At 46.1% G+C, this 14,299-nt stretch overlaps 1 protein-coding gene across 1 annotated transcript in view; it reads left to right on the top strand.

The window, feature by feature from the left end:
• The first annotated feature begins 1,339 nt into the window (after positions 1-1,339).
• The window catches only part of CYP51A1 (cytochrome P450 family 51 subfamily A member 1), a 131,696-nt gene continuing 118,736 nt past the window's right edge, over positions 1,340-14,299 (top strand). Inside the window, exons 1-2 of the mRNA XM_069648427.1 lie at positions 1,340-1,927; positions 13,243-13,341. Coding sequence (XP_069504528.1) covers positions 1,757-1,927; positions 13,243-13,341 — 270 coding nt within the window. The 5' untranslated portion in view covers positions 1,340-1,756. The remainder of the gene's footprint in view (positions 1,928-13,242; positions 13,342-14,299) is intronic.

Raw genomic sequence — 14,299 nt, 5'->3', positions numbered from 1 at the left:
ATGATGCAGCCTGGTCTCAACGTCTGCACGCATAGGTAAAGTCAATATTTTCAATATCTATATTAATTCCCCCTTCTGCGGTTGCCGGGCACTCACTGCGAGGTTCTGTCTTCTTCCTCTGTATAGCTTAATTTAACGGGGAGCGTCCGTCAGGCTGTGCGTCAGCAACGAGACCTTCCTCCTACGTACACTTTGGCCGGAGACTCCTTGAATGACAAGCGATCATCATCGCCATTTATTTTAAGTACATAAATCGCTCATCACACGGTTTGCTTCTATTTACGTGATAAGTTTATTCATAAGTAAGGAGTTCCCAGGTAGATAGGACCTTCTCCAGTAGACTCGTTTCCCGTATGATTCTCGAACACATCATTCGAGAATCATACGTGGAACGCTAGTGCGTACCTGAATTAGTATGCATCACAACACCCACTTAAGGACTGCTGTGAGAATGAGCGGTCTCCTGTTTGTTCCCTCTACCCTTCAAATACTAACCCCACATCACGATTTCAATTGCCTACAAAATGTATGCATATGAATCAGAGATATGAATGCAGGTGCTAACAGTGAAATGCTTTACGTTAGTAATTGCTGGGGCTTTGTTAACAGCGAAGCAGGTGCCGTTTAACATCAGTGTCCTGTTCTGTCTGGCCACGCTCTCTAGGTTAGCTAGGTCCAGTCAACATAGCCCAAAATATCAGGGAGGGGGCGCTGAAGCCTGGTCAGCTCAATGGTGTTGCACCACTGCTGATCTACCAGGGCCCTGATCCTGGGGCATCTTGTGCCTGGGGGTAGTACCTGAAGGGGAAAACTACCCTGCCAATATCCCTGAGGCCCAGTCACATGAGGACCCCACAATCTACTCACTTATTGAACTGCTTATATACCAAGTGAGAAGGGGATTTATCTACAGACAGCAATTTATTTAGAAACTGAACCAGAAGGAGCTTTATTCAAAGGAGGCACTCAGACAAGACCACCTGAGAAAATACTGGTCCAAAATATATGTTTGCTGGGTTTCAAAGCCTGATGCGAAGGAGGCACGGGATTAGTCACGGCCCTTGTACAGGGACCCGCTTGATTTCCTATCCCTCTTGAATTAAGCACCAACCCCTCAATAATACGGACTCAACTTATGCTCCGAATTATTGCAGTGCGAACCAGGAAGCAATGAAAAGTAGTAGGTAGTAAGACCACCTTGTCTAAAGGTACCCTAGTGGGTTTGAGTTCTAACACTGCCCGTCATACCGTGCCACGGACACACAAAGGCTAGCATTGGCGTGCACGGCTCGTGACGTCATATAGGCAGACATCGGTTCAGGATGAGTTGGCCAATTGCAGTGCGGCGCGGCAGAACGGCCCACCTTTCGTTGTGAGGCTGTTACGCCCCGCCTCCTCAACGACTGATAAGAGCCTGGAAGCTAGGCATGGTTGCGCGGCAGGCAGTGGAACCAGGGGGAGTGTTAGCAGAGGTGTACACCCCTAAAGCCGCACAGACCCGCCCCCTAGCAGTTGCGTCCCGCCCACACCTGCCCTCCTTCGCTAAGTACCAAAAGCCGGTGACAGGCAAGACTGGAGCTGTCATCCAACGGACCGTCCTTCCAGCTGCGGCTTTGCCTTAAACACCCACAGCCATCCCACGAGCACGCTCCGCATAGCGGCCCTGTCTGTATCACTCTCGGCGTCCCGGCCAACCAGAGATCCCCACAGAGCTCCCGCCGACCGAGGAAGGCGCCACCGGCCCCCACAACCCGCCATGCTGCTGTTGCTACTGGAGGCGGGCAGCTCGCTGATCGAGGGCGCCGTGGAGCAGGTGGTGGGGAGCAGCCAGGTCTCGCGCGTGCTGCTGCCCTGCGCCTTCCTGCTCACCCTGGCCTACCTGTCCAAGCTGGCATTCAGGCACTTGCAACAGGACAAGGACCGTGTGGTGAGTGCCATGAGACTGATGATTAGGGCATATATCATATGGGGATAGTCCGTGGAAAGGTAATGCATGATGTTAATGCCTACAGAGGATCAAGTGAATTGTTTGGAAAAGGCGACATCGGTTAGGTTGGCGTTTGCGATATACCAGTACATATACTTCGGCAGGTCAGCTGTCACAAATGGGTTCGCGTTGCCCTCAAGTAACGAATAGGGACTATACATTGATGCAGTGCAATGGACCTCTGCAAGTGCATCAGGGCCATATCGTGTTTTAAGATTATATCGAAAAGATGTCCTTTGTAAAAACAAGCACAATTATATGCAATTGTTTTGCTATTTGAAATCTTCAGTGCCTTCTTATCCTGATCTGTATCATTCACTGCTACCCATTAGTGGAACATGGGGTGCCATCTAGCAGAGGCAAAGATGATGTTAACCAGGTTGCTATGTGGCATGCAAGGGCCCTTGGTCCGTGCCTCTTCAAAAATGAGACGGTTTAAGCTGCCAATTGGAGCATTAGCCAGTTTCCAGTGGGTATAAAGGCTAGAAAGCTGGGCTCTTGCCTCACATGGAAACATACTTAATTCTAGGTAGATCATTTCCACTGGTGTGCGTGTCGGAAGTCGAATCAACTTCTTCAGGAGTGAACACTCTAGTTTAGATAGGTCATTGATATTCGTGAAAGCCCAACTTTCCCCTCCATACATGAGAATCGGAAGCAGTTTAGCCGAATACCACCAGAATGCCCACAGAATAACTCCCGCCCTTGCAAGACAGTTTCTTCAAGCACCCTGTAACCTGTGCACCTTTCAATTTTAGATGTTACATCTGGCGGAGCCGGAAAAGTTACGATCAAATACAATTCCAAGGTATTTATATTCACAAACCACTTCCAACGGGATCCCATCCCAACTCCATCCCGTTTGTTTGGTTTTACAGTGACTGGGAGTGAAGACCATAACCATGATCTTATTGATAATAATAACCAAGGAGTTGGCATCTGAAAAGGTCTTCAGACAATTCAAGGAGGCCTGAAGGTCAGCCGGAGTAAGGTCCATCAACACAATATTGTCTGCGTAACCCATCAGCATCAGCACAGCCAGCCATTTTCCCTCTACATAGGAGCATGATCAACTCCAGCATGTTTCGAAATTGCTGATCTTCACCAGCAATGTGCAACCTGATTACCTAGCTGTACCAAGCAAGGGATCCACGGCAGAGCATGCACTCTCCCACTTAGACAGACATCTAAAACAAAAATGTGATGGACGGGAAGGCTGCAAATCAGTCGTAACCACTGACTTTGTTCTGGGCAGCCTTCCTCTCAGTCCTGCTACCGATGTGAGTATTCCTTTTCAACCAGCTAAACCACAAGGCTTGAAATGTGACTGCACTGCTCCTTTCAGTGGCAGGACCAAGAGCGATTGGTATTCCTCACTTTTGAAAAAGGATGAGTGGCCCAGACCAGAGGAAAGTGCAGGCAACTAGAGTGGCGTCAAAATGGGAAGGAGACCCTGATTGACCACAAAGTTTAGGGAGCACCAGCGGAACAGAGAATAGGACCTCTCCTTCGGGTGGGCCTATGTGGGTATGGCTGCAGCAAATCAGGATTTGATAGGGGAAGGCATTTAGGCAGCAACTGGTATGAAAACTGTGAGCGGAGAGGGTACCACCACTGAATATCCCTGTTGGCGACCCACACCTCCACACACAATATAGGAGTGGTAATTGGTGCATACCACAATGTATAACAGGGGAAGTAATATGTGTAACGGGGCAGGGAGTCAAACGGATGGGGTAAGAAAGGGAACCGCCGCTAAAAACACATCCTTTTGCATACACCTCTCAAACTCTGAACTAAACACAGCCATACCTCTACAGCACTACAAACTGCACGCACTTCACTACACCACAACAGCAAAACAAACACATAGCCTTGCCCAACAGCACATGATGCCTACTGACCGAACATTGATCGATGTAAACCGAACTGAAGCTGCCAACAGCACCTCACAGCCCTCTTGTTCCTTTCTCCCGCTCAGTCCCATTAACGTTTACCCCGCTTACCTCTTGCTTTACAGATCCTCAAGAGCACCAAGGGACACGGCAGGTGGTGACAGTGCGCAGTATGACTACCTTTAACATAAGAAAACATAACGTTTGGCGAATGGCAATTTGCTGATTTTGTTTTTGTTTTTATGCCACCTTTTTTTAAAAAACTATAAAGGAATATGTTGTAAGTTGGGGTATGGTATATAAAGAGGGGGAGGTGCAAGATGAGGGTGCAGGGGGGTCCCCACACTTTTTGTGCTTAAAAAGGTGGACAAATCTGCAAATAATGTGTCAAAGTGACATTTGACAAAAGAAACATTTGACAAAAGAAACATTCGAGAAAAGCGAATAGATCTTAGTGATTTGCATATAACTGGTAGCCGCCTATAACGCGAACAAGGCATATGGTGTGAAAGGCTGTTTGACTAATTATAGTGGTTATGATGCATAAAAAGCCTTGCTTCCATCACAGGCTTGGTCTCACCCCCAAAGGTGCAGTCCAGCTCGAACTGCTAGAGGTCACATCCCTTCTGCATGAGACCACAAGCATCCCCAGACATGTTTCAGCCTCATTGGGTCTCATTAGTGAGGAGAAGCTTGGGTCTCTAGGCCCAGCAAGCACGGGGCCCAGGTGTGTGCATACCCTTTTGTTAGTCTGAAATTCAGGCTTGTTTTGGTTAATCCATAATCGGCAAATGTCACTTGGGTCGTGTATTCAAGTCTTAAAATGCCCAAACATGCCTCAGTGATAGTTCCTATGTAATACACTATTTATATTACTGCATAGAACCCTTGTGGGTGAGCCGGTATTCGGTGAGGCAGAATTTCAGCCCAATGAGACCGTGAGAATTGGATTCAACCATGCAAAGGCAATTTGATCAAGGAATAATATGGAAATGCCCTGCTGAGTACCTTGAATAGGTTGAAACACGTGCTGGCTGTTCTATGGACATTACATCTTTAACAATTAACATCAGCAATATATTTGTCTATCTGATTATTCATGAACATGTATTGTGATACAATATCTAAAGGGAGAAAGGAGTGCATGTGTCTTAGCTGTACAGTGAATCCGTAATAATACAGACAATTCATAAACAAACTGTCCCCCATGCGTACAAGGTCCATATACAGAACAAAGGGTAATAAGTTAACCATAAAAATACATTTCAGCCAGCAATATTCTATCCTCTCCATCCCTAACTACCTTCTCAGCTACTGCATTTATATCTTTACGGATCAATATGCGTACTCCCCTAGACTTTGTGGTATAATTTAACCTCAGGTAGTATATCCTATCCATTACAAACATCCTCTGACAATCCAGCAGAACAGTGCCTATGATAAATACTGTTACCATGACATGTCCATAATCACTTGCACATTTACCACTCCGCTCATATCTCCACCATGACAGTCCAAAACATTTTTTTTGTACTTACTACAATTGTCCTTAAGCCATAGCCACTTTATCAGCCATGAAAATCTGAGAGCTATTTCATGTGACACTCTCGCACTTTAGCTTTGCGGTCGTTCCTTCACGTGGAATACGAGTGCCTCTTATCTTCCTTTCTCCGGGAAGGTAAACAAATATGACGCACATAACATTCATTTACGTAGCAAGGTGCATGCTTCTTTGTTTTCTTTTTAATGAGAACACCCTAGCGGGTGTTTCACAATCCTGATTGGTCAATCTGCGGTCCATACAAATTGGTATACACCGCAGATGGATTACAGCCCGCAAATCGGGCAAAGAGTTACCTTTCCGTACCAAATTTCACGTTGGAAGACCAACGTGTGCCATGTAGCCCCGCCCACAGAAAGGAAGCCGAAAGAAACGTTTTCCGCTTTCAGGTCGAAAGGAAAGCGTTTCAACAAGTGTACAAGCTGCATTTTAGCTTAATGTGGATTGTAAATATCTCTTATTTTCCGGGCAACGAAGTCACAGGGAACCTTGCCCTCATGTTCATTGGTGCATGGAAAGGCTAATGGAAGAGAAGGGCACACAAATGTAAGTTGATAGCCTGCTAAATTAGTGTATATGCAAATGCTGCTTGCAAATGTTTTGTAACTGCATGTTAGTGTGCAATAATTGGAAGCTTACATTTCTGTAGTGGGGGAAAACACGAAATTACCTTAATTAGACCAGTGGGGCAGTCATACCCACAGCTGATTCCTCTTTAATGGCATAATCCTTCCACCCAATCACCGTCCACCACCCTATTAAAAAAAGAGACATGTTTAATTGAAGTACAAGAAATTGCAAAATGGTAAATAAATGTTGCAGACATTTATTTACCATTTTGCAATTTTTTGTACTTCAATTAAAAATGTCTCATTTATTGTACTTTAAACACTGAGGGTGTTCTAATAGCTTTATAGACCTGCAGCTTGGGCCGTACCGGGCATTATGGTCCCTCACACCTCATTAAAGGCCCTTGCTTCGCTCTGGCCATTAACTCGTTCTTCAGGGCCCATAGTACCCAGTACGGCCCTCACCGCAGGTCTGTAAAGCTATAATATATTGCTTCAAGTGGTGGCCTCGTTCACCAGAGCGAGGACAAATCGAATCAAAACAAACAACCGTATTAACGGTAAGGGTATGTGCGTGGCAGTTAATGAAATGTAAATGTAGCGGAAATCAATACTTTTTACAAATTACACCAAGCCGGAAAAAAGAGAAATAAAATTAAGTAAGAAAAAAAGCACATGTTCATCCACAACGAGTGACTGTATCTCACATCTTCCTCCTTGTAGTTGCATGGAAATCCATCTGGTCACTGAACGCTGCATCCATGGGTTCACAGTCTAAATCTGAGTGGAAAGCTCCTGCATTTTTGTGGTCTGCACAAGAGTGAATCTGCCCATCCAAGATCACTCTAAACATTGCAGGATATATATCATGTGGTATTTTAAATGTTTGCCTTTAGCTTTACATTTTGTCACATTAAATGCACGCCTCTTTTCCAAGACATCTTTGCTCAGATCACCAAAAACCATAATCATATTGCCACCCCATGCAATGTCTCATTTTTTGCGAGCCTGCCACAGAATCAATTCTTTAACTGGAAATTTGAGAAACTTCACTAGAAGATGTCTCGGTCTCTGCATTGCTTCTTGCAGGCAGATAAATGCTTTCTGCTCTTTCCCTGTCAGTATATTTAATTATTATATTTATGGCTACATACACAAATGTAGCCAAGACCAGCAGTTATTCACTGCATTCTTATTGGCTGAGAGGAGGTCATTAATGATCGGTGCTAATAATAATCAGTTTCATATTACCCAATTTATCAATCACGAAAGGACAGGGAGACACTATCACGGTTTTAACTTGTGGCTTCATATTGCACACAGATCTCTCCTGCACAAATTACAGCTTTAAAAAAGTGCAAGTAGTGGGAAACTGGCCATTCTGAAAGCACTCTGATGAATTGCGCTTTACCATTCTCAAAAAATAAGCATCGTTGCCATTTAAAAAACTTTATATGAGCGCATTGACACTTTGCGTACAATAGACAAGAGACCCAAAGATTTCAATTACAAACACCAAGAAGGAGTCTCTTCCACCACCGTGTGACGCAGCTCAGTTCATAATTACTTCGTGGAATAATAACACGAGTAAATGCCACTAAGGGCCTTTCTTGCAACCTGCCTGCAAGCTCCAAACATACACCACTTTAAATAGAAGCTTGGTGACAACAGGCAGTCAATGAAGCCGATCCTTAGTCGCTGAGACCTGATCTCTTCTCTTGAAATCAATGACTAATCTAATCTCTGCATTTTTAGCCAGAATTCGGAAATGGCAGGACTGCCAAATTTTGTGGGCAAACTTTCCAAATAGGTGACACCACGTTGATGTTGGAGACAAAGGGTGGCCAGGCTGAAAACCACCTTCTGGAGGACACGGTCCATTCAGGTTGGATTTAACTGCACTGGTTTTGGTGATAGAGCTCTCTGTTTCAATGGGGAATGCGGGTGTAGTGCTTACTAACCTGGCATTATGGACTCAGAGAAGAAAGTCAAATGCTTCCTCAAGTACAAGCTTGCCCCTTCTTCCCCCATCTAGAAAAGTGAGGGCCAGTAAAGCGGGCAGGGACTGTCCCATGGACAAAATGGCTCTCCTGATGCCTTTTCCTCTAGACCTCATGTCTCGGGAAGCTAGCTGTATTCAAATCTGAGGATTTCATCACTCTACCATCCCCTCTAGCCATAAACCTGCTAAGAGTGGGCATGGATCTCCTTCACCTGTTTTTCTCATTGCTTTCATTTTTATGCTGCCGCCTTTCCCTCTTGCTCTCCCCTGAATATGACAAGGAGGTACGAGAGTTGAGACCGTATGGGAATCCAATCCAAAAGTAGCATCCTCCTGTGTTTTTGTAGTATTCCACGAACAACCTAGCTCTTCAATTTAGGCTACCACATTATTGCTCCCTTCCGTCAACCCCCTTTGCAGCTGCCTATACCATACCACCGACTCAGCCGTGGCTTAGCGCCTCAAATCGTTCCACCAACAGTCTACCTGCAGGCCTCTCTTTGCCAGTATGCATGCGAGATCCAGTGTCCTGGTCTTTGTTTGGTATGGACCCATTTGGCTTCGGAAACAGTCACAGTAGATCTGCCTCCTATTTAGATGTAACACTCCATACCCCCGGCTGCCATCCAGATAGTAATCTCTCATATAGGTGGAAACCCAGTGTTGCCCCTCTGAAGTGTCATATAGTAATCCAAGTGTTGCATCCTCTTCCAGTGCATCCGGGAAACCCTGCCACCTATTCCGAGCTTGACGAATCAGTCTACTGTATGTTAAAAACTGCTTTGTATGCACTGTCGCCGTTACACTATAGCTTGCATTTCCAAAAGCATTAAGTCCCTGCCAAACTACCACCCACATGCCTCCCCACTGGTCCCCGATGACCCTGAGGTCACATCTACACCATAATTGGCTGCAAAGGGTATATTCTGAGAGTAGGGTTCTGCCAAGCCCAGCAGCTCTGCGACCTACAACTGTCCCATCAAATAAATACAACTCCATTTGTGGTAGGCTTACCCCACCCTGCGAGTAATCCCAACATAACGTGCTTAGAGCAAGTCGGCGCCTCAGGTACCCCATACAAACCCCCTAAGTGTAGCATTCTGCTCTTTAAAGAAGGACAGCGGAGAGGCACATTTAAGAAATGGAATAGTAGGCGAGGGAGGACCACCATCTTAACAAGTGCAACCCGCCCCATCACCAAAAGAGGCAGCTGTTTCAAAAAACCTAATGAAAGTTCAATACCCTCCCTCGCTCTGACCGTATTTAACTAATTCGACAGCTTTACGTAATGGCATATATACACAACCAGATAACGGAACGTCCTTGTCGCCCATTCCAGCCCTATATCTGGCAGTCTCTCTTCATCTGGGCTGGTCTATTCCGCCAGCAGAAACATTGTTTAAAAATTGGTAAGGCAGGCGCTCTGTTACCAGTCATTAGCTTCTCCTCCAAACGCACGTTTTCATGACTCCATCAATCTTCAGGGAGGCTGAGTTTCTTTGCTGTTTCAGGCGAGTCTTCATTTCTTTTTCAGGTGTGGCAAGTTAATTGACTCTGAGGATTCTGGTACTTGTATTTTTCGCACTTGATTTTACTGGCAGGTGACTGGAAACAACTCCCAATCTGAAGATTGATGGAGTCATGAAAATGTGCGTTTGGAGGAGAAGCTAATGACTGGCAACAGAGCGCCTGCCTTACCAATTTTTAAACGCCAGCAGAAACATGCAGGATTTGTCTCTGCTAACTGTTATCCCAGATAGCACAGAAATATTGTCGAGGACAAAAAGCATATAAGCCAAATTGTCCTCAGGGTTCTGGCCATACAAGAGCATGTCATCTGTGTACAGCGAGATGACGTGATTCATCCCATCTACCATCAGCCCTGCTTCTCTAAATTCCTTTCTCAATAACGCTGCTAGAGGTTCAAGTGCCAATAGGTAAAGCATGGGAGACAGCAGGTACCCTTGCTTCATGCCCCTCTGTATATCCCATTCCTTAGATATGTGCTTGCCCGTCTTAACCCGCACTGTCTGTCTTGTATATATCAGCTTAACCCACCTAATGAGCCTGTCACCTACCTCAAAGCGTTCCAGCGTGGCATAGAGCCAGTCCCACCTGAGTTGAACGCCTTAAAGACGTTCAGCGAGATACCAGCGCAGTTGTCCTCCCAGAGTCTCAGAGTCTCGTCCTCTCAATGACCATATGTAATCTTCTCAGGTTCCATGAGGTGGATGTGCCTGGGACATAACCTGTCTTGTCGTGGTGTGTTAACGCACCAATCGCCTTTTTCAGCCTCTCCTCAAGGAGAGCAGTGAGGATTTTACAATCCTGGTTAACCATTGACAGTGGTCTATACGATTCACATTTCTTGCTTTGCTGTGCCCTGTTTTAACACCGAGATAATGATAGACTCCCTCATACTTGGCGGCAGCCTGCCCCGCTCATACTCTTCTTCTAATGTCTGTAACAGCTATGGAGCCAGTTCCCCCAAGAATTGTCTATAAAATTCTGCAGCCCAGCTATCACTGCCCAGTGTCTTCCTGGTGGGCAAAGCAAGAATCAACTCCCTCAATTCCTCTATCATGTGTGTCACTGCCAAAGCATCCTGCTGTTCCATCTCCAATCTGGGTATGTTTATTTGGGACAATGCTTCTTCTATTTCGTTCCCATCCACTGCCCCATCAACACTGTAGAGGTTCTCATAAAACCTTCGAAAGGTTCCATTTATCTCTTCCTGTGACCGCCACAGTTCTCTACATTCATCAGCAATCTCAGTTATCATAGCCCGCAGTGTGTTCTGTCTCTCACCTCTTCAAAGCCCACAGCCCTCCACTCCCGGTGGCACTGTGAATCATTGGTGCTGCCACTTAACCCCTCCAACTCATTCCCCGGACATGCTCGCAAGTTGCCCACTAACATTAACACTTTAATCACAAATCTATAACTAGTCGGCCCATCAGTACCATACTATACGATTGAAGCCTTCCTGTCATTTGTCCCACCGAGACCCAGTGGTACTTGACAGTTGGACACCTAAATAAGGTGTCTGAAACACTAATGTATCCTTGAGGGAGGGGCGTGGGTGGGGGGCAAGCTCCCTCCAGTCGGTTCCAAGTTGTAATCCCATAGTCCCATATCGGTTCCAAGTTGTAATCCCATAGTCCCATATCGCCCTCTCGAGCTCTCAGCAAATATCTCTCATCCCATCCTAACGAAATGTCCCACAGCGTTCCCGTCTCCACCTTAGGGTCTACCATGCCTCTAATACAGTAGGCCTTCAGTGTTCCTTGTCACTGTTGTCCCCCGTAGCCACCATTTTGTTGATATGCATCTACTGGTGCACATCTTCCAGACCGACAAAGAAATGTGCTTTTCCATAGTGCAGCACCATCAGCTTTGCCGGGTACAATAGCATATATTTCTGGCCCTGCTGCCTGAGCCTCTCTTTCGGCGGGACCAAAAGTCCCCTACGTCTCTGCACTCGCATTGTATAGTCCGGGTATGTTACCAATGTTGCGGATGCTCTCTTGATTTCCACCCTCACGTGAGAAAGCAAGGATCTTCTTTCCTTAGAAATCAGTATCCTTGCAATGCGACGGAGCTCCTGTGCTAGCAGATTTCCGACATATACCGTAAGGTCTTTGCCCTCCTCTCCTTCCGGAAGGCAGAGCATCCTAACAGTATTCAGTCTGACCCTGCCTTCAACAGCTTCCGCTCTGTCCTCCAATGCTCTCACTTTTGAGTTCAGGTCCTGGATCTTAGTTCTGAATGTTTTTGTGACTTCCGTGGCTTCTTCCACCTTTGCTTCTGCTGTGCTCGTCCAGGGAGCACACATCCTGTCGTAGCAGCCCCACCTCTATCTTCACTTAATCTATCTTTGCTTTCATTGTGGCTCTCGGAGCTGATATTGGCCCCAGTAATTTCCCATCTGCCCCTGCGAGGCTCCATCATTGCCCCCCCTACCCCCTGTGTATCTGGTGGTACTGCCGTCCCGTCCTCTTACGGGCCGTTGCCTCCATCTTAGTCTGCCTGGGAGTCACTGGTGTTTTCTGACCGTGCCCTGTGCGTATAGATGTCGCTTCCAGAGACCACCGTTGAGCCTGGCCCTCTTCTGCCCCTTGCTTTATACAGCCTCCTGGCTGCCTTCACAAGTCAGTCACCTCATATGCCCGGCAGCACCCCCTGTGATACCTAGCACATAAATAGTTGCAGTGTCACCCCTCCACCTCCTGCACCAGAGATGTGTGCTTGATGCTGCCTCTGTGTGCCCAATCAATTCCCAGTCATAGGGAAACCCCTCCTCCTTTTATGTCGCTGCTTGCCTGCAGGATCCAAGGTCCTTCCTTCCACTGCCAACTAGGCCACCTCAATTGCTGCCACCCTTTCACTGCCAGCACCCGGTCTACTTAGCAGAGCGCTCAATACAGGAATGTAGGAGACTGTCATGCATCCGAAAGCCCGCCCCGGCCCTAATCCCTGTTAGCCCTCCACCCGGTCTAGACACACCGAATCCGCTCTGGGCAATCAACCACACCAGCATGCGGGCACTGGTGATACTAGCATTGCCCGTACGTAACCCTTCCTACTGGAGGATTTTTAACAATAGTAGGATGATCCATTGATCCTTTACTGACTTTATTGCGAAGGTGGTGTCGTCTTTCCACGTGGAACAGGAGATTATTTGCCTTCTTTCTCTCTGAGTCCTCTCTGGAGGAAGATTCTCTCATCTTCATTGCCTAGATGTTACGCAAACAGTGGACAGGTGTCTCTCATGCTATTTGATAGCTTTGTGTGTGAAATGTGGTCCTTCCAGAAATGGCACAACACACACCAAAGCCCCTGTAGCTCATTTGATTTCAGTGATTATCCACATAACCTTTGTATGTGTGGTTGGATGGGATTTATAAAGCGCAGACCAAGCTGAGAAACGGAGCACTGCACATAGGACATGCACACAGGGCGTTAAAAATAGGGTGCAGCGATAACATAGGATATGTTGTGGGTAGCAGGGGATGGGGCGGGAACTCTAAAGGGTAGAAGTAGGGTTGAGTGGATTGGTCTTTGAAGAGTAGGGTCTTCTTGTACTTACTGTAGAAAAGGATTGGAGGGTCCAGTCTTATCTGTCTTTGTTTGTCTGCATAGTCAATGTTGTCTGTTATTTTGAGTAAATGCAGTATTTTTGTACTTCATTAAACATTTTTTACCCTTTATTTTTTTTTTTCTTCCAGAAGCATCCACCTTTCATTTTCTCCTCTATCCCTTTCCTTGGACACGCAGTAGCTTTTGGAAAAAGTCCTATTGAATTTCTTGAAAACGCCTATGAAAAGGTGAGATGTTTTATCTGTCGTGTATAAATAAAATATTATTCTGTGTGTTAGGCTGAAAAATATGTTTTTTTAAAATTACTTTTTCTTGGCCAGGAATTTGTATTGAACTACAGGTAATGTTGAAGCGCTACAATATTTAAAGAAAATAATACTGCGTAAAACAATTGGATAACCACTTCATGCGCTGGCATCTGTGATGATCAGTCTATATGCTTTTCATCTGCCCATTGTCGAATATGGGAACAGATACAGGATGCCTGGATTGGGAACTGTTTACTGGTGCTGCTGATGCTGCAGGCTCCCGGTCACGAAAACCCAGATTGACCTCTCTACAACGACTAACCCCCATTTATTATCCAATATTGTTAAATCAACTTGTAGGGATACAAGAAGCATATCCACAATGGTTTCAATAATTCTTCAAAATAGACAGCACAGGGTCTCCTGGTACGTCTTCCTCTGCTTTTAAGTGGCCTCCTCATCAGAACGTCTCCCATGTGCTCTTGCGATACCTAAAATGTGACTACTTAGATCTCTATGTAGCCTCCTTTAGAAATAACCGTTTTGCATGGAAGAGCTGCTGCAAAAGTATTTTATGCCAAAGCTGCCTTCAGGTACCTGGAGGATCAATCTGATGGGGTGGATATCTTCCAAGGGTCAGAAAGAAAATGCCTACTGTGGGACAGAATGTATAGGGGTGTTTCAAGGACTTCAACCTCCTGTCAATACAAATTGCATGCCATCAAGCTCCTTCACCGGTGGCACTATGACCCAGTTAGACTCTCCAAAATGTTTCAGAAAATATGCACATTATGTTGGCAAGTGTGCAGCGCTATGGCCAATTACTGACATATGTGGTGGGGATGCCCCAGAGTGCAATTCTAGTGGGATGAAGTCCTTGGTTGGATTAAGGAGATTGACGGGCTTGCCCGGGCCAAGTCGCTGATGCTGGTCCAGT

This window comes from Ambystoma mexicanum, chromosome 2q (genome assembly GCF_040938575.1).
Source record: "Ambystoma mexicanum isolate Mex_15411 chromosome 2q, UKY_AmexF1_1, whole genome shotgun sequence".
Classification (NCBI taxonomy): domain Eukaryota; kingdom Metazoa; phylum Chordata; class Amphibia; order Caudata; family Ambystomatidae; genus Ambystoma; species Ambystoma mexicanum.
Note: the sequence above shows the minus strand (reverse complement) of the source record. Positions and strands in the feature narration are given on the sequence as shown.